General features: G+C 42.5%; 1 protein-coding gene across 6 annotated transcripts in view; it reads left to right on the plus strand.

The window, feature by feature from the left end:
- Positions 1-19,437, plus strand: part of LOC146460593 (uncharacterized) — a 58,864-nt gene that overhangs the window by 18,455 nt on the left and 20,972 nt on the right. For all 6 annotated transcript variants that reach the window (XM_085087955.1, XM_085087956.1, XM_085087958.1 and 3 more), the window contains 29 exons: positions 223-405; positions 810-992; positions 1,745-1,921; positions 2,461-2,637; positions 3,193-3,354; positions 3,897-4,079; positions 4,799-4,975; positions 5,619-5,795; positions 5,930-6,112; positions 6,483-6,659; positions 6,977-7,153; positions 7,685-7,861; positions 7,987-8,154; positions 8,588-8,770; positions 9,211-9,387; positions 9,628-9,804; positions 10,419-10,601; positions 10,974-11,144; positions 11,238-11,417; positions 12,066-12,233; positions 12,683-12,848; positions 13,074-13,318; positions 14,221-14,409; positions 14,937-15,107; positions 15,718-15,885; positions 16,507-16,686; positions 17,509-17,679; positions 18,413-18,583; positions 18,969-19,145. In XM_085087955.1, coding sequence (XP_084944081.1) covers positions 223-405; positions 810-992; positions 1,745-1,921; positions 2,461-2,637; positions 3,193-3,354; positions 3,897-4,079; positions 4,799-4,975; positions 5,619-5,795; positions 5,930-6,112; positions 6,483-6,659; positions 6,977-7,153; positions 7,685-7,861; positions 7,987-8,154; positions 8,588-8,770; positions 9,211-9,387; positions 9,628-9,804; positions 10,419-10,601; positions 10,974-11,144; positions 11,238-11,417; positions 12,066-12,233; positions 12,683-12,848; positions 13,074-13,318; positions 14,221-14,409; positions 14,937-15,107; positions 15,718-15,885; positions 16,507-16,686; positions 17,509-17,679; positions 18,413-18,583; positions 18,969-19,145 — 5,178 coding nt within the window. The remainder of the gene's footprint in view (positions 1-222; positions 406-809; positions 993-1,744; positions 1,922-2,460; positions 2,638-3,192; positions 3,355-3,896; positions 4,080-4,798; positions 4,976-5,618; positions 5,796-5,929; positions 6,113-6,482; positions 6,660-6,976; positions 7,154-7,684; positions 7,862-7,986; positions 8,155-8,587; positions 8,771-9,210; positions 9,388-9,627; positions 9,805-10,418; positions 10,602-10,973; positions 11,145-11,237; positions 11,418-12,065; positions 12,234-12,682; positions 12,849-13,073; positions 13,319-14,220; positions 14,410-14,936; positions 15,108-15,717; positions 15,886-16,506; positions 16,687-17,508; positions 17,680-18,412; positions 18,584-18,968; positions 19,146-19,437) is intronic.

Below are 19,437 nucleotides of genomic sequence, written 5' to 3' on the forward strand. Positions count from 1 at the left end.
ACAACTATCACTGCACATGCGCGCGCACATAGACATACAAAGTGGACGAGAGACAGTGATATTGGAAGAACTTTCATTTCCACTGCATGATAGTTTTGTTTAAAAAAAGAACCAGTAGATCATTTGTTAAGGTGCGTGGTCTCTGCCGTTTAACGAAATTATTCAGCTTGTACAACACTTTCCATTTGTTTGAATCGCTCTGTTTGTTTTGTTGGCTCACAGCTCCTGTCACTGGTGTTTACTCTGATTGGTCCCACTGGTTACCGTGTTCGGCTACCTGCGGAGGGGGGACACAGGAGAGGACACGAAAATGTTCCTTCCCTAAGGACGCCAAGGGCGGCGTGGACTGTTCATCCTTGGGGCCCTCACTGGAGACCAGAGAATGCAACGCACTTCTGTGTCCAGGTATGCTGCAAATTGATCACGTGGTCGTTTAGCACAGGAAAATGAAATTTCTGGTCAAAAAATTAAATAATTAAATTCCATAGGACGGTGAATTTTTTGTAGATTTTGAAACTTAGCTAAAAAGAATCAATCTTAAAGTTCTCCAGATTGGCTTGTGCAAGATTGAGACGAAAAATTTGGGCTAACTAAAATATGCAACAAGGAGGCTGTGGTGCTTCATAAAGCGTGGTTAGAGTAGAGCAATTCTGTACGTACTAAGATTTTAAGCTAGTAGCTGCTGGGCCCGTGTGCCTTTGCATAAAAGCAATTGTCTTGAGCAAAGTAGGTGCCTGGGCAGTTGGCGATTAAGAACCAGTGATCTTGACAAGTGTTCTTCTAATGTTTTTTGTTGTTGTGGTTTGTAGAGAATGGTGGCTATAGTCCATGGAGTAATTGGTCTTCCTGTGATGCCACATGCGGAGGGGGACTGATGCAGAGGTACCGATCCTGTACCAGTCCCACCCCGACCAACGGTGGCCGAGACTGTGCCTCTTTAGGCCTGGGTGCTGCTATAGAATCTAAAGCTTGCAACTTTATTTCTTGTCCAAGTAAGTAAATAATTCTTTAGGGTGATTTTAATGGCCAACATAGAAGTAGTCCCTTGTTTCAACGTCATGGAGAGCAGATTTATACATAATTTTTGAGATATTTTGGTTTTGGGATAACCCAACATAACATTTGTTACAGATGGAAAATTTTCCAAGAAGCAACACTCGTTATTATATTTAAAGAACCATTTTGCTTCCTCGATCAATGTTGGGTGCATTCACATGCTCGAGGACACTTTAGGAGTACTGTTTTCGTAGCAATCCACGTTTGCACGAAAATCCCGGAAAAATTCGGTTGAAAGTCAAAGGCTGCAGAAGGTTTTGGAAACTCTGGAAGGTATTTCCAGGCGTACTACCTTTCCCGTTGGGAAAGAGCCTCGGAAAATTCTGTCGCGTTTTTTGTTTGCCCCGTTTCCATTCTTTTAGCAAGGAAAGTCGGGCAGAATTGTTAACCATGGGCGCCACACCTTTCGATTTGTGCGAGGATTTTAGAAAACCCTTATTCAGGTTCACCCCAAACAATAGAGTGTTTCATGGCAGCCATGTCGGAGGAGCCAAACAATAAGATATATTTGCATAAAAGTAAAATTTAGTTCCTTTCCAAAGAAAAATCATTCCTCCTCCAATATGGCCGTCGTGAAGACGCTCTATTTTCTTGTATTGTGGAGACTTTATTAAGTGACCACCCCTCCCATCTCGGCCAAAGCTGGTCCCCCCTGACAGATGTAACGTATGCATTGTTTGATCCCCAGATGACGGTGGCTACACTGATTGGACCGGGTGGTCACAGTGCGACAAGACCTGTGGAGACGGCAAGAAGTACCGCACACGATCATGCTCAAATCCCCCGCCAGCTAACGGCGGCCATGACTGCTCTTGGTTTGGGAGTGATAAGGAAGTGTCCTTTTGTAATGATGGACCTTGCGAGGGTGAGAAAGGTTTCCTACAAATTAGTTAAAGGATAAGTTCCTTGTACTTTTATTTTGAATTTCAGGAAACCACGCTAGCAGCTGTTTCTGGTGATTAAGCCCGGCGTTTGGTTTTATTCTGGGAGTTTATGATGTGGACGATTTTTAGGGCTGCAAAATAAGATTATGAATCTTAAAAATTTAAAAGTGGCGTTGTATCGGATATGGGATTTTAACTGACTTACTGAGGCCCGATGCTTTCCTCAAGTTATCTGGCCTTCGGTTTAAAATTGGATCAGTTTTCAATTGCGTGTTGAAAGTAATTCGCGCTAACTTAGGCCTCGCGACCTCGCTATCATCTTCCGGACTAAAACCAGTCGTTAGTGACTTGCTTGCAAACCTTCTCCTGCATTTGGTGCCATGTACATTTATTTGCTTTATGGTGCGATTTATTCATCGCGTTGTTTCAGTTTGTTGTGATTCACCAAAGTGATGACTTCAGGTTTGCATGCGGTCTTTATCACCATTTATAAAACTTCTCCTCGTTTGATTTTCTTTAGTTGATGGTGGCTTTACTGCATGGACCGAGTGGTCAGTGTGCAGCCGCACCTGCGGACCCGGCGTGACATCGAGGCATAGAACGTGCTCCAATCCCAGTCCCTCCGCTGGCGGAAAAGACTGCTCGAACCTGGGACCAGCATTTGAACAGCGCTCCTGTCTGCTGACTGAATGTCCAGGCGAGTACCGCTTGATTGCATCATGCCATAAGCCATTTTCGAGCTGCTGTAAACCTCATTATGAAAGCGAGGCTAAGTGCAAAGCTTTTCATTTGAAATTAATTATGTTTGCATATGAATAGAGCGGTTTTCAGTTGAGTGTCGAAAGTAATTTCGCGTTTGCTTCGGTTTGCATTTCTACGCTTTGTAATTAACAAAACTCGCGCCAATTTCTCAACCAATGGAAATCCAAACCAAAACCAATCGTGTTTTGGCTGGACGCGTATTCAGTCGCGCGCTTGGCGCCAGTTACATGTATTTGCTTCGAATTCTGATTGGCTCGTTGTGTTGTTTACACCTGTTGCGATTGGTCAGAGTAATTACTTTGGTTTTGGTTTTACAACACTTAATTGGAAACCGCTCTAAAAACTAATTTTCGTAATAAAGACTTTGCACTTAGCCTCGCTTTCGTAATGAGGTTCAAAGCAACTCAGGAATGGTCTATTTAGTTTTTAAAATATAAATTTAAATGTTATTTGCGCTCTAACGTTTACTGTTTTTGAATCCCGTGATTAGCAACTGGAAACTGGACCAATTGGAGTGAGTGGACTCAATGTACCCGGTCGTGTGGGGCTGGGGTCGAGTTTAGAAAGAGAGTCTGTGTTCACCCCAAAGGAGAACTGTTCTGTTTAGGAGAGAAGGAACAATCACGCCTCTGCAACAGCCAGCACTGTCCAGGTATCATCATTATATTCAACATTGAAACAGTATATTTGAGATTGGCATGTGACATTGGTAAATATTGTTGTGATGTCGATATGTAATATATCAAACACGAGACACAGTGTTTCATCACATATCAAACACCGAGAAGAGAGTTGAAAATACGGCGCGTAGAGGAGTATTTTTGACGAACTTCGAGGTTTTTGATATTGTGATAAAACGATATTGTGACGAGTGTTTGATATAACTTCTCTAACAAACTGATTTTAAAGGGGAAATTAGATGTCCAAACACGTCAAGGGGGAATGATTTCCTTTGTCTTTGCTTTTGAATTGTTGATGAGTTTGAGAAGTTTGTATCTTTTGTCAGTGGTTCAATTGTTGAAATCTTTACGGAGAATGAATACCTTAAATACTCAAATAACATAAGCCTTTTAGTCTTTTCGGTTTTGCAAGCAGAACATAAAACATGTCTTGTTTTAGGAGAATCAAGCAACTTTCTGTACGAAGACTAATGACTGCAACCCATTAATTTCTAAAAACAATTTTCTTTCGCAGTAAATGGGAACTATACCGACTGGTCATCTTGGACTTCATGTTCGACCACATGTGGTGTCGGGGTCAGAACCCGAAACAGGACATGCGCTAATCCTGTGCCCCAGTTCCAAGGGAAATCATGCGAAGAGCAGGGCCTGGGTCTGCCAAACGAAGCTGAACATTGCTACATGCGGCAGTGTGGAGGTGTGTAGGACGCACGGCTTGGAGAACGTTTTTATTGTGTCAAGAACGAGAAAGAGGGGTGGCGAATGGGGAATTGGAGACTGCGAGACGGGAAGACTAGCTATTGTTCTGTAGGCGGGGGGCTTTCCTAGCGTTGTAAAGGAAGTAGAGGCTCCCAGACGGCTTCACGTAAAAACAGAGATAGGGCGACCCTTGAAATTTGACTACAATTTTGCGAGACGCACATTCTTTGAAAGATTATTCATTATACCTAGAAAGTTCCCAGTAATGAGTTACAGGAATATATAGTCTGACTGTCCAATTTTCTTTATATTATTCCAGAAACTAACACTATTTAGGTAAAATTTGTTACAACTCAGCGTATGGCCTGGATTTGACAACGAATTCTGATAGATTTATATTACTATTAATCGGTTTTCGAATTGTGCTGAAGGTCGTGAGTAATGATACGTTTTTTAGCATCGACCATGAAAATGTTGTGGACTTAATTGTTGGTTCAGAATTGCGTCCCGTTCGTTTGGCCAAGAGAGCAGCGGAAGTCGAAAACAAGTCCTGTACAGCCTATTTCGCGCGTTGTGAGGTTCTCACGGAAGTCGCTTTATCTTCCTGAAATCCGCCTGAAAAAAACACATTGCAAGAGTTATTGCCTTAAAGGGTCCCTCCCCTCCCATCAGTATTGTAGCATAAGGTTTTCATTGTGTGTTTATTTCCCTCCTCAGTTAACGGTAAATACACTCAGTGGGGTAAGTGGTCAAGCTGTTCTCATTCCTGTGGACCCGGCTTCATGGTTCGGAGTCGAACTTGTACCAGTCCTCCCCCGTCTAACGGTGGATTTGATTGCGCAAGACTTGGGAGGCCTGTGCAGAGCACACAGTGCTACCTCGTGGACTGTCCAGGTAATTGCTGCTGAGAAGTTTACACATGTTATTAATCTGTTGTTAATCAGAGGTCAATTCAGTAAAATGTTTACACTTGTAGTTTACAAGTTGGGTCCTTGGTTTAACATGCGCGCACAAACAGAAACTCGATTAAATGTTCAAAAACTAGTTAAAGGCTCAAAGACTCGTTTTCTGCAGGAGCGTAAAATAACAAGGGGCCAGATTTTTTGTTAAAAGTGTTAACGTTTTATTAAATTGGCCCTAGGTTCATATAAGAAATGATCGAAGTCTTGATATGTATAGGTCGATCACCAAAATTATTAGTAGCAAATTTTCGGTACATCACGGAGATGTGAACGAGGTTTTTGCGATGTTTTTGTTAAGCCTTCTGGAATTCCTCACTGATTTGACTGTCGACATAGGCGGACCAATTTGTACTTAAAAGGAACATTTATCACTCTGAAGATTAGACATGAGTCGAATCATACTTTTCAGTATTTTATAAAACTCGAAAGCTCCTGTGATACATAATTTTTAAGCTTTATTTTTATTGCGTTAATGTAATATACATAGCAAAGTGCATGTTTATCAAAGGTTTCAGTTTGTCTTTGTTTATGTAAAATGGACGAGTTTCCAAGCAACTAATTTTCTTTTTCTCCAGTCGACGGCAACTATACCGACTGGACGAACTGGACCTCTTGCTCAGCGACCTGTGGTGAGGGAACCAAAACAAGGACCCGTTCTTGCACCAACCCGTCCCCGCTCCATGGCGGAAGAGACTGCACTGAAATAGGCTCCAGCATTGAGATCCAACCATGCAAGGAACAGGATTGTTTAGGTAAATAACTGAACAGTTTCAAAACAGTTTCTCCCAAAAAAATAAATTTGGGCTTTTGGTAAGCTTTGAACTTTAAATCCGCATTTGCTTACGTTCACTCATTTGAAATACTTTCTAAACTGTAACTGTTTCAGTGAATGGCGATTACGGTGAGTGGTCAAGCTGGAGTATTTGCAGTAAGACCTGTGGTCGAGGCTGGAAGAAGCGCATCAGAGCGTGTAACGATCCACTGCCTTCAAATGGCGGGAAAGATTGCTACGAGCTGGGACTGGGACCGACTGAGGAACGCACGCATTGCTTTGAACGATCTTGCCCGCGTGAGTACTTCCCTGCTGTCGTTTTAGTGTTTTATGTGTACACTGAATGGATTGATTTATGTGGCAAAAATACTGTTATTTTCATTTTTCTTGGTGTAGAAAAGCAGTGTATTTCGCATTTTTTAGAGCCTGTAAAGAAATATAAAGAAGCGGATGACATTTGTTCGATTTTTGTTTCAAATCGTGTGAATTTGATGTAGCGATAAAGAAAGTCGCCTTTTTGTAACAAGAAAGGTTTCGTCGGTTCTATTAATTTTTGGAATTTTGGCCCGCGAAATATTATTTCAATATCAGAATATTTTTAAAATTTTTTGCAATAATTTCCTAGATTCCTGTGACCAATTTATTCTTTCAATGGTTGTTTTTCTAGTGGACGGAAGTTACAATGATTGGTCAGCTTGGACCACGTGTTCAATGTCCTGTGGCGGCGGCGTAAAGTTTAGGCACAGAAACTGCAGCAACCCATTACCCATGCACGGGGGCCGGGACTGCTCTCTGATTGGTCCAGCTACTGAGAGTGACAGCTGTAACAGCGAACCCTGTCCAGGTTGGTTGAGCCATCCGAAACTTTTCCGGTGCAACAAAGTGGGTTGTATTGCATTGCACTGCATTGCATTGCATTGGACTGCACTGCACTGCACTGTACTGTACTGTACTGTACTGTACTGTACTGTACTGTACTGTACTGTACTGTACTGTACTGTACTGTACTGTAAGTTGTATTGCATTGCATTGTATTGCATCGCGTTTTATTTTGAGGTCGTGGGCGTAAGTTTTGAGTCCCATTTTCGCGACAAACAGAAAAATGAAACTGGATACAATTTGCTTACTGTATGAATGATTTATCGTGTTGTATTTCTGCAGTCAACGGAATGTATGGCACATGGAGCTTATGGAGCGACTGTGATCGAACTTGTGGGGGTGGTAGTCAGGTGCGTTCTCGCTCCTGTACCAACCCTCCTGCGCAGTTTGGTGGTTCTGACTGTACCTTGCTGGGACCTGATGAAGAGACTCGAGTTTGCAACTTGAACGCCTGCCCTGGTAAGAGACAGATGTTTAGTGTTTTATTCCATCTGAAAATTCAGTTGTCTGTGTGATGGCCTTTTGGTCATCTTTCAAAGTATGGATGTAACGAACATTGAAACAAACAAAAACGTCTTGAGAAGAAACAATCTTGAATCACAGTTTAAAGGGGAAATGAAAGAATATGTGGAGGCCAAGTTGGTGGGGTTGTGGTTAGTTCGTAAGAAGGTTGGTGTTTCAAGCGTGTTACACGTTGTTTCCATGGAGAAGAAGCTGGACTTAACGTGAGTGTTTTAAAACAGTCATTTCATGGAAGAAGACGCTAATAGAAAGTGCAAACTCGCAAGGCGCGAAGCGCGGGAAAGTGCACACTTGCGAGGCGCGGAAAGCGTGTATTCTTGTGCGCGTTTGTTCGGTGATTTTACATTCCACGTCGCATTGTTTCCACCTGCTGTGTAAAACAGTCGTATGTCCGGTCTTAAAGGTCTTAATAAGAAAATCAATAGGCCATTCAGTCAGTTTCATTGTTTCCTCTGTTTACATCTTCAGTTAATGGTAACTTTAGCGAGTGGACCCTTTGGACTCCATGTTCGGTGACCTGTGGCCAGGGAATCATGACCAGGAAGAGATTCTGTACCAATCCTCCACCGACGATCGGCGGAAAGGATTGTTCCGACCTGGGACCGGAGCACGAGAAAACAAGCTGTCAGCTGGTGGACTGTAGAGGTAAACTGTGACGTAACGCTCTACCACGCTTTCCACCCTCGTTTTTCTCTGATCTCCAATTTATATCCTTGTCATCTTTCTCACGACCTAACGACTTATCTTTCCTTGTCCTTCTATTTCATCAGCTAACTGCACGTGCGGTGCGTGGACCAAATGGTCCGATTGTTCTCACACGTGCGGAGGCGGTGTTCAGCACCGCGAGAGGGACTGTGTAGCGCCCGAGTTCCAAAGAAATATGAGCTGTGAGAATGACAAGAAAGAAAGTAAACTCTGCAGATCGGAGCCATGTCCCAGTAAGTCAGCTGGGATATTTTTTCTAAACTGGTGTTGTAACATTCAACAATTATGCCACGAAACCATGTTTACTGAGCTTAAAATTTATCTTCTTTTTTATTTGCCATCACATGGCGCTTTCGACATTGCTGATCCCAGCAGTGCGCAGGACGCATGTCATATTTGAACTTTGTGAATGCCCTCGCTTGCTACCAGCCTCCCAGCAGCTGAGTGGTTAGAGTATTCTGCAAGCTTTGTTAACAGTTCAACTCGTTACTCCATGCTTTGCGACGCAAGTAGCTTCCTAAAACAAACAAACCGAAACCGAAATAAAGGAGGATTTTCATTTCTTTTAAGAACTAAATAGCACTGCGTGATTTTCCGATGCTGGTTCATTCTTACCATGTGAAATGATAAGTTAATCCCGAACAAAGTGTTTTGTCTTCTCCACAGTTAATGGCAAGTACAGCGATTGGTCGCCATGGTCAGCTTGTTCGGTCACGTGTGGAATTGGCATTAAGAACAGAACACGCACGTGTACCTCGCCTGAACCGCAGTTTGGCGGGAAATCATGCACAGAGCAGGCACTGGGTCTGAGTTCGGAGAGCACTCAGTGTTACCTGACTCCCTGCCCAGGTATGAGAATACAACAACAACTACAGTAAAAAAAAATAGTTTTAATATAAATACACGTAAGCACTGAAAAACACAAGCTTACTGACAAATGGAAGTTACGATTGAATCTTGAGGAACCATCTCTTTTTAATAACCATCTTCATGAAATCCCGTTTAAACACTGTGTCATTAATTTTTTCGCAATTGACGATTGAAAGGCGCTTAAAACCTCAGCCTTACTCAAACTTATTTATTTATGTATGTATGTATGTATGTATGTATGTATGTATGTATGTATGTATGTATGTATGTATGTATGTATGTATGTATGTATGTATGTATGTATGTATGTATGTATGTATGTATGTATGTATGTATTTATTTATTTATTTATGTTACATAAAGAAAGGCGAATGAAATATCGATATGACGTAACTTGCTTTTATCATTTCCCATTGTAGTGAATGGTGGTTACACTGAATGGAATAACTGGACGCCATGTTCAGTCACGTGCGGAAAAGGCGTCAAAACAAGACAGAGGTTTTGCACCAATCCGGAACCAGCGTACGGCGGCGTCGCGTGTGGACACTTGGGGTCTGGGGAGGAGACTGTACAGTGCTATGACGTCAACTGTCCCAGTAAGTATCTTGCTCAGTGACAGCTGTGGGTCGGTTTAATGGAGATCCTGACAAAAGAAACAAAAACCGTTTCTAATTTTCAAACTAAGAAGCGATCTTCTCAAAACTAACCAACGTGTGTAGCATACCTCGTTTCAGCTGTTGAAAGTTTAGGTTTTGTTGTGGCTACAAGCTAAGCGGGGAAAAATTCGTTTATCGAAAAAACTGTTAAATCTGTATTTTTTGTGGTCATTTGTACAGTTGACGGAAAGTACAGCCCGTGGTCTCAGTGGTCAGCGTGCTCCAAATCTTGCGATTACGGAATTCAGACAAGAAAACGCACCTGTACCGATCCGGAACCTCAACATGGTGGACGGGACTGCACGGATCTGGGAGACCCGGAACACCTCCGACCTTGCCAAGTTATAGCATGCCCTAGTAAGTTGAAAATTGGCAAGATTTTAGATACATTTATCAAAGATACACCGCGGTAAACAAGTTAGACCATGGCAAATACCTACTATATAACTAAACTTACATTTCAGAAGGGAATTTCCAATAGCAATTCAGTTTTTCAGTCTATATTGTTCAAAACTATGATCTGGAGTAATAGAAAGGTCCAATGTATAGAAAGTGAGCAAACCATGGAATGGCCCGCAAAATATCGCTTGGTGCGAGAGTCCAGGACGTACGCCTTGGTACCCTCGTGGGAGAAAGTTGTTCTTATCGCTTGCGTGATCGTTCGCTCGCATATCCTTCAGAGAATAAGTGTCTACTGTTTCTACATTGTTTGAAGCTCAAATGTTTTAACTTGAAGAACGGAAACGATATGTAGTGAGTAAAGGACGGGAAAAGTGTTGTTGCTGTTGTTTTTTGTGACAATTGAAGTGTTGCTATATTATTCTGTAACAACAACAAGTTCAACCAGATTTTCGTTTGTTGAAAAGTTTTGCTTTTAATGACGATGTTCATTGACAATTAAGTCTACGTTATTGAATGAATACTGTAGAGAGTGAGATTTGGTTCTAAGTTGTTTTTGCATTCGTTTCCAGTTCATGGAAATTACTCTGCCTGGTCCAGCTGGGGCACATGTTCAGTCTCGTGTGGGCCTGGGGTGAGGAAAAGGACTCGCACATGCACAAACCCTGAACCGGAATATGGTGGGCTCACATGTAAGGAGAAAGACCTGGGACCTAATGTTGAGTCCTCGAAATGCAATCTGGGAGATTGCCCAGGTAAGTGTTTTCTTACCTTGATTTCAGACAGTCATTTAATAAAGAGATTTGGTCTCCTTTTAGTTTACGCAACTTCAAGAAAAAAAAAATTCAATTATGCGAACTCGATGTAATGAGATGGTGTTGTGGAGCCTTTTAAAAAGTGAGGATGGCCAACGATGGCGAAGATGAATTTGGATTCATGTTTGGCTTGTATACTTTGACATTTTGCAAAGGTATTGTTCTTGCAATAGAACTCCCCTACGGAAATGGTTTTGTCTCGAAGAAGAGTTATTTTAAATAAAGTAGAGAAATTTGGTATGTTTTGTTTAAAATTCAAAAATGTTATCTGACCGCAAAAGATATGAAGTGACAATTCTCTTTCCTATTCAGTGAACGGTGTTTGGGGCCCGTGGTCTATGTGGTCAGCGTGTACGACCAGTTGCGGTCCAGGGACTAGGGAGAGAAAGCGATCGTGTGACAGTCCTGCACCCACAAATGGCGGCAAACCTTGCAGCGGTGCTGAGAGACAAGTGGGAGACTGCAGTTATCGACCGTGTCCAGGTAAAAAACTGTTTAATAAGGACTAGACATGACGACGTCTTTGACTTTCTGTGATTTATGAACTTAGAATGTTGTGTTTCTTCCTTCCTCCAGTGGATGGAAATTACACGGAATGGACTGAATGGACCGTCTGCGATAAGACTTGTGGTACTGGTCTTATGTCGCGATGGCGCGCATGCTCAAACCCAGCTCCACAATATGGCGGCAGGGATTGTTCATTGTTTGGATCAGATACCGAGACGAAGTCGTGCATCATAAAGGACTACTGTCCAAGTAAGTTCGAATATGTAGTATTTGAATCGGGCTGCTTGGTGTATTAGTTAGTGCTACTTCCAGTCTGTGTCTTCGGGTTGTATAAGAAAGACACCTCTTCACAGCGGTTTTGAGCCTTGGCAAATTGTCGAAATCCTACCAGAAATGCCCGGAGTGATTGGTGGGTCTGGTGGAGATTAAAAATGACGTTGGTGATGGTAGTTCAGTGCTGAGGCTAGCGGTGGGGTTGTGGCTCCTGTGATCACTGATGGACTAGCACTCCATTCATCGCTGTTTTTAGAATCTCTCATAAGTGACTTCTCCCTTAAGCGACCACCTTCATGAAATCCTGTTTGATTTAGTTTTGAGTCAAACGCTGTATTTCCCTCTTTAGCCACTATCACCCTCTTCCAGACTACACGAAGTCTGGAAAATCGGTCTCGCCTATTGCATCTCTTCACGGAAGCAAAAACAAACAAAAAAACTGCCGGTAACGATAACGATAACGATAACTTTATTTAACGTGGGATTTACGCTTAGCTTAGATAGTTTAATTTGAACTAACGATAGAGTCACTCGTGGGTCTGACAAACTGGAAAGTAAGTGTGCGTGTTTATAACCGTGTAAATAAAGATTTTCTTAACAAATATTTGATGATTCCATTTTCAGATGACGGAAACTGGGGTGAATGGTCGGCTTGGAGCGCTTGCACCAGATCGTGTGGTATTGGTGTGAGGATGAGAGTAAGGTCGTGTGATAACCCGTCCCCCTCAAAGGATGGTAAAGATTGTATGGGACAGAACACTCAGACAGTGAACTGCAAGTCGGGTGACTGTTGTAAGTAGCTAGAAGAAGCGAACTGTAGCTCTCTTTCCAGTCTTATTGAAGACAAGCCGTCATTTTTCTTTGATATGCAGAGGGGCGTGGCCATACAAGGGTTGTTAAGACAGGCGTAAACTTTATATTTTTTTATCTTTTGGTCAACATGGGCTGAACAAAAACCCTTTCAGTATTATACAATTTGTGTCTTCCCATAGTACACTTTTGAGTCTGTTGTAAATGTCGTTTGTACTCTGAATTTGTACATTTTTCGTCTGAAAGTCTGAAAATTTTAATTTCACGTGTCAAATACAAATAAACATATACAGCAGTTTTTATAATATAACAACTGTTACGTTTTCACTGATTTTTTTGTTGTTGTTGTTGTTGTTTGTTTTCTCTGTCTTCTGGATTTCAATTAACATTTGATACTTCTTGATCTTCGTGTATTTGTTTCGTTTTCTCAGGTAATGTTCCCATGAGGCCACTCGGTTGCTTCCAGGACAGAAAGACCTCCACCCGACCCCTGCCAGAGCTTATTTTCACCGACAATGATCCCGAGAGCATTGTGTACAGCGGTGTGACCGTACAGCAAGATGATTGGGAGCAGTACATGCCCGAGCTGGTCTGCAGGTTTGTGATGCTTGGAAGTTAATTGGTTGGGCTTTTAAGCCTAAGTTTGCAAATTTAATCGCCGAGTTGATAGTTGAAGCCCATCACAAGAGCCTTCCTTTTATATTTTTGGTACGTTTACCAAGTAGGGCGATGGTCCTGACTTCTTCTCCCCACCTGTCTGCCTAACAATGCATAGATGTTGTAAAGAGAAATTAGGTATTGATAACAATCCTTCTGTCTCAGGTGTGCCAAGGCTGCCCAACTCAAGAACTACACTCACTTTGGTATCCAAGGTTACGGGGAATGCTGGTCAGGCCCCACAGCCGGTAAAACGTTTTCCCGTGACGGCGTGCAAAACACGTTCACTCAGCAACCCGCGCCCAAGCCCTGGGTGGGTTGTGTGGGAGACAGTTTTGAGCGATGCCGCGGTGGAAACGATCAGTGTGTGGGACAAGAAGACACCAACTTTGTTTACGCGTTTGTAAACAGTAAGTAACTGAACGCCTTGATTTTGTAAGGGGGAGGGTGTTATAACATTAAAAACAAAGGGAAACAAAAGAAGACAGTTGGATTAGGCCGATAAAGAAAAATATCTAAGTGTTCTGCTTGGTCGGTTTGTGTACGTGAATTTTATTGTCAGAAAACCTGGGAAAACATCTTGTGTGAAGACTCGATTTTCTTCGAATTCCATGCTTATGACGGCGTGATGGTCTGAATTAAACTGTCCGCCGGTTTAATTATATTCTGACTGACTTAACTCTGGTTTTCGCGTCGTTGTAATTGTAAAGGTTAGTTCAGTCAGAAAAAGGTTTAAGCCGCACCAAGCAAAAAGAGACCTTGTAACATAAATTCCTGGTGCTCATCTAGGGACTAGCTGAACTATCGTTTTTCATGAAAATAACAATTACTGGAAAATTTCCCTTGAAAAGTCGATGGAAACTGTAATTAGGAACTGCAGCGCCACGAATTTGGCGGCATAAGGAGGCAGCGTGGTCGGGTGGTTAGGGCGCCGGACTTGAAATCCGGAGTTCCCGGGTTCAAGTCCCGCTCTGACCGCTAGCTGGAGTTGTTTCTCGGTAGCCCCGAGTTCAACTCCTCGGCCACGCTTGTAATTAGCCAGCTGGTTTGCCTCCTGCCAGTTGGGATTTTTAACCATGTTATTTTCAATTTAGATTATTTCTTTGTGAAGTTTAATGCTCGGCCCCACTAGCACTTCTGCTATAAACACTGCCGAGGGTAAACAAAGGTTATTTATTTTTTATTTTTTTTTTATTTATGCAAGTATGTTTTTGTATTACGCCATTTGTTATGAGATGCCCTTTCCTTTGGCGTGACCCAAGTTTCTGTACTCGTTTCCCTTACTAATGTGCTTTCTTCCTTTCGATTACAGTCTCACCAATTGATGGAAAGTATGGCCCCTGGTCTGCCTGGACACAGTGTTCCAAATCCTGTGGGGGTGGTCTGAGGTCACGAGTAAGGAACTGCACCAGCCCGGCTCCTTCGTTTGGGGGCAAGGACTGCTCCGACCTCGGAGATCCTCAGGAAAGCGAGCCTTGTGAAACCAAGAAAATTTGTCCAGGTCGGTGGTTTTAACACCTCGTCATTAAATATGCCATTTCATTTTGTTCTATTGTGGTATATTTGACAGTGCAACAAACGTATTTTTTTTTTCTTTAATGAAATTGTTAAAAACTGGATCATTGGATAATACAATTCCAGGGATTTGATTGGCTTAGCGGCCATGGAATCTACCATGGCCGAGAAATAGCGACCATTAAATTGTCTTCGTGTCTTTCTTAAAAAATGAAATCAGCAAGATCTTGTTGATCTTTCGTTGTTTTTAATAAAACAATTCTTCCACTCGCGCATGTTGGATGTGAGATGATTGAAGCCAACTCGACGCTTCGCGCCTCGTTGACTATCTACCATCTCATATCCAACGCGCGCACGTGGAATGATTTTAAAGTAGCCCAGGTCATGATCTCAAGAAAATACATCACCATTCGAAAATCAGCTTTTGTAAGGAAAACTCACAGACAATGTATGAAGAGTCGCAAAGGAGACTTGCTGCGCTAATACAGAATGTTTCATATTTGTATTCTTTAGTGGATGGTGGGTGGAGTGCTTGGGGTAACTGGAGCACGTGTTCAAAGACTTGCGGCAAAGGTATCCAAGGAAGACAACGGTTCTGCAACAGTCCTCCGCCGTCCAATGGTGGCCGAATGTGCCTGGGGCCGGCAAACCAAAGCTTGTCTTGTAACCAAGGTGACTGTCCAGGTGAGTGAAAGAAGCCATTTTACAGCTCGTGTGTTTTGAAAATTCGTGTTTGCATTCGTTAACTCCAACGCTCAAAATTTTCCTCGGTATTACCAGTGTTTGTTCCTGTAAACTTGGTAATATCTATTTGGCAATTGCTTTTGGTTGGAAAATTATAGTTTTGCTTCCTATATTTCTAACATGATAAGCTATTGTTTATTATTACACTTCTTGGCCGTTTAATATAGCAAGTAGCCTGCGAACGCAGACGTATTTCCGGCTGTACCAAGCGACCTGTGAATCTACTTTATCTCTCAGTACGATTCTTTTGCGCATTTAAATCCTGTTCTTGAACAAAATGCCTATATGTTTTTTTATAGCTTTTGGTACACACATTATGCGCCATATTAGACGTAGATATTTGGCCTCCAACAGAAAAAAAAAAGACTTACGAAAAACAGTCCGTACATAGAGCGGTCCAGAAAACTTGGTTGAGTAAGCAGATATTTTTAAATGGCATTCATGATGCGAGCCGTTCAGTATTTAATAAGCAGTAGATTCCTAATAAAGTTATTCCAATGGTTAAATATTACAAATTAACAAAGATGTTTGATGTCGCATTTCTGAACAGTAAATGGTAGCTGGTCAGCGTGGAGTGCATGGCAAGCATGCTCCGCTACATGTGGAGACGGCCTACAGCTGAGGACTCGAGTGTGTGAGAATCCCGCGCCCAGTAATGGCGGCTACTCGTGTGAAGGAGATTTTGTTGAAGTGAAGCCCTGTACAGTGAGGAGATGTCGTAAGTAGCATGACACAGTTTGTGACACTTGTAACACAACGCGATAAAGTAACATAATGAAGTTCGCTTAAGAAAACAAACAAAGAATGTACAAGACGTGGCGTGCGTACAATGTTCTGTTATTGTTATAATGTGTTCAACAAAAACAAAATACAAACTCCCCGTTTGACTACTTATACTTGGAAGTCAGTTTCTTGGAAAATTTGGTCTTAATGTAGTGGATCCCGTATATAATAAAGATTCAGGTATAACGAACAGCATTCTTCAGTCCAGTTAATCTTATGATATAATGTATGCAACAGAGCCCCGAAATAACGAATCCCTGTTATAATGAACACGTTTTCCAGCCCCTTGGCACTTCGTTGTAATGGGGTTCCACCGTATTGTTCAGAAGTAACATTGATTTGGAATCAGGTTGCCTGTTTTCCTTAAACATTGCCGCAATATCCTTTGTAGGTGTTATGCATAGTTAGTGGAGTAGGATAATTCTTGAAAAGTTTATTTAAACTTTCTCGAAATTTTAAGATTCGGAAAAAGCCCGCCACACTCTTCTCATTAACCCCCTCTGTCCGCGCCATCTTGCGGCCTTGAATTAAAATTCTTTGCTCTTCTTTTGTTCAGCCATCAATGGGAACTACTCTGATTGGTCAGACTGGTCGCAGTGCAGCCGATCGTGCAGCGGGGGAATTAAAACCAGGAAGCGTGCATGTATCAACCCCATTCCCCACTACGGCGGCCGAGATTGCAAGGAGATTGGGTCGGCAACAGAAAAGGTCCATTGCAATCCGGAGCCCTGCCCAGGTAAGAGGATAAAACCGAGGAACAAAATGGCTTTTGTTAACTCTTCTTTTACCAAGTCCTGCAACTGTTTAAAAGTGAAATACAAGGTTAAAAAGTTTGAATTAAAAAATCCCAAACGTTTCCGGAAACCATGAAAAATTCGGCTGTTTCTAGCTTCTATTTCGTTTTTATTGGATTTTATAAACCTTTTAGCGTGTTCGTTAATTTTTTCTGATCACAAAGATTGATGAACAAACGTTTCCAAGGAAATAAATCTATTGACCCGAAATTTTCCTCCCGAGAATAAAGCCTTAAAAACAACAAATAATCAAACGAAGAAGCAAACATGCGCAATGTGACACCAAACTTGTTTCCAGATTCTGTTGTAATGCGCACGAGTAAAGTTTCATTGGATGAGAGCTATCGGGTTCTAGTTACCACCAGAATGACAAGGTTAAAGCTTGAATCAAAACGTGGAAACAGAAAGGAGACATTTCAATCTTAAGGACGGTGCTTCCTAATACATGGGTATTTAATTTTTTGCGCAGTTTATGACTATGTGGGAAAAGCAGTTCTTAGCAAAGTTTATTGGAATCCAATAATTAGTGGGCAAATGTCCTTACGACATCAGAGCTTGTCGGAGCGACCCGAGATGCGTAGAACGTATGAGCAGTAGCACAAGAAGGCACCGTCCTTAAAACAAGAATAACTTCACCCTGGTTACTTTACAAAAGTGTGACAAAAATGTGACCAAATGATAACTTAACGGTAAAGCAGCAGATTTTTCGTCGCCTCTTTGACTTACTTAGTCCCTCTCTCTTTTTTTTCTTTTTTTTTTTTCAGTGCACGGAAACTGGGGTTCTTGGAACATGTGGAGCTTCTGTTCTGTCAAGTGTGGACCTGGCAAGAGGGAGCGAATGCGCAAGTGTGACAACCCGCCGCCCAAATATGGAGGAGAGAGTTGCCTGGGCTCAGATAGACAAACCATGCCTTGCAGTTTGTCTGATTGTCCTGGTGAGTGAAACTGAAGGCTGCGAAAACTTCCGCAACTTTCTCCCCTACATGGTAATGAGTTTATGTTGTGACATATTTTGGCGAGTCATGAAATTCCTTCTCGTGGCTTTTGCGATGTCTGCAACTTATTTAGACACGAACGAAATGCAGCGTCTTTTTTTTCGCAGAATGCCGGTCGTGAAATGTTCTCAATGCCACTTTTACTTGTGCAAGTAATCAAGGATTCTAAATACTATTGTAGTTCTAACGTAGTCTCCTTGTTTGGAGAAAAATACGACGCTGAGTGCAAAATCTAAGGGTAGCAAAGAGCACCTCAATTTGCATTTAATAACACCCTGTAAAGGAAACCTAGTTATGACAAAGAAATATGAAATTAATGGAGTACAAGGCAAGCCTTGGGCGAGCTCTTATGTCATCTAATTTCTAGTTTGTCTTTGGAGAATGTATTAAACCCTTATCGACATCAATAGACCGCTAATTAAACCTGAGGCTTGCTGCAATGTCTTGGAATATTCCAATTGCCAATGTTTTTGAAGCTTTAATCCAGCATAACTTGATTGTAAGGTCTCTGTGCATAGATGAGATACGCTCAGAGAATTGCTTGATGCACTTATTCCCGTTATTAAACTGCGTGATGTCTGAGAAGTCCACGCGAGATACGCTTACAACGACGCGCGTAGTTCAAACGGGATATAGGACGCTGTTATTCTAATCATGTGTGATTATTTTTCAGTCGACGGTAAGTGGGGTGCGTGGTCTCACTGGACCGAGTGTTCTGCCACGTGTGGTGCTGCTAAACGCTCGCGAACACGCGAGTGTGACCATCCACCAGCCGCGCACGGTGGGAAAACTTGCGAGGGACCTGAGAAACAGGAAGAATACTGCAAGCTGGATCCATGCTTGGGTAAGTGTGTGTTTCATAATTTATGTACCAAGGGAGGGGTGACAGAGGGTAACAGGAGTGGGACCCAGAATAAGGGAATCGGGTGTATGGAGTAGCAAAGCAGAATTTGGAGCAAACCCGTGATGGTGTTGGATTGTGGGAGGGGAGGGGGGAAGAGGAGTGGTGAACGGTACGGTAAGAAGTTAGCTCTGGACTTCCCTTTTCCCCTTATTTTGTTATTTGGATGTAAAAGCCATTTAATTCTAAAGGCTTCTTATTTGGTAATAGGACGAAAATAAAAAGGCGAATGAGGTACGCGTGGAGTATTCCTTACCTCCTCCCCCTCCCCGCCCCATCCCCTTATCTCCAAGGGAACATGACACTATTTCTAACACTCTGTTTTCAGTGAATGGTGGCTACACCCACTGGGGAAGCTGGACAGAGTGTGACGTCACATGCGGTGGCGGGCACAGGCAGCGGTCACGTGCCTGCACCAATCCCGTACCCGAGTATGGCGGGCTCAACTGCATGCATCTGGGATCCACTGTGCAGTCGGACGTGTGCAACACGAGGCCTTGTGCACGTGAGTACTTCAGTAGATCACTGGCGATATTTGGAGGTTTACTGAAAAGGGTACATTACTTTAGAGTAAAACGGATTCGAAGCAAGGAGGAGTAGCTAATGTAACACTAAAACACGCACAAATGTAAGAACGAACTTGATAGTTAGGTAAAGTATAATGGACGATTCAATTGACGTGTAGCCACAAAAAGACCTGGTACATGAGAAAAGAAGTCGCTCGGCTGAAGAATTCAAGATTTTGGCGTCCTATCTAAGACTGAAACGCCGCTGTGAAGAGCAATTCATAGGAGCCC

This window comes from Pavona decussata, unplaced genomic scaffold, assembly GCF_977016875.1.
Source record: "Pavona decussata unplaced genomic scaffold, jaPavDecu1.1 SCAFFOLD_210, whole genome shotgun sequence".
In the NCBI taxonomy this organism is placed as follows: Eukaryota; Metazoa; Cnidaria; class Anthozoa; order Scleractinia; family Agariciidae; genus Pavona; species Pavona decussata.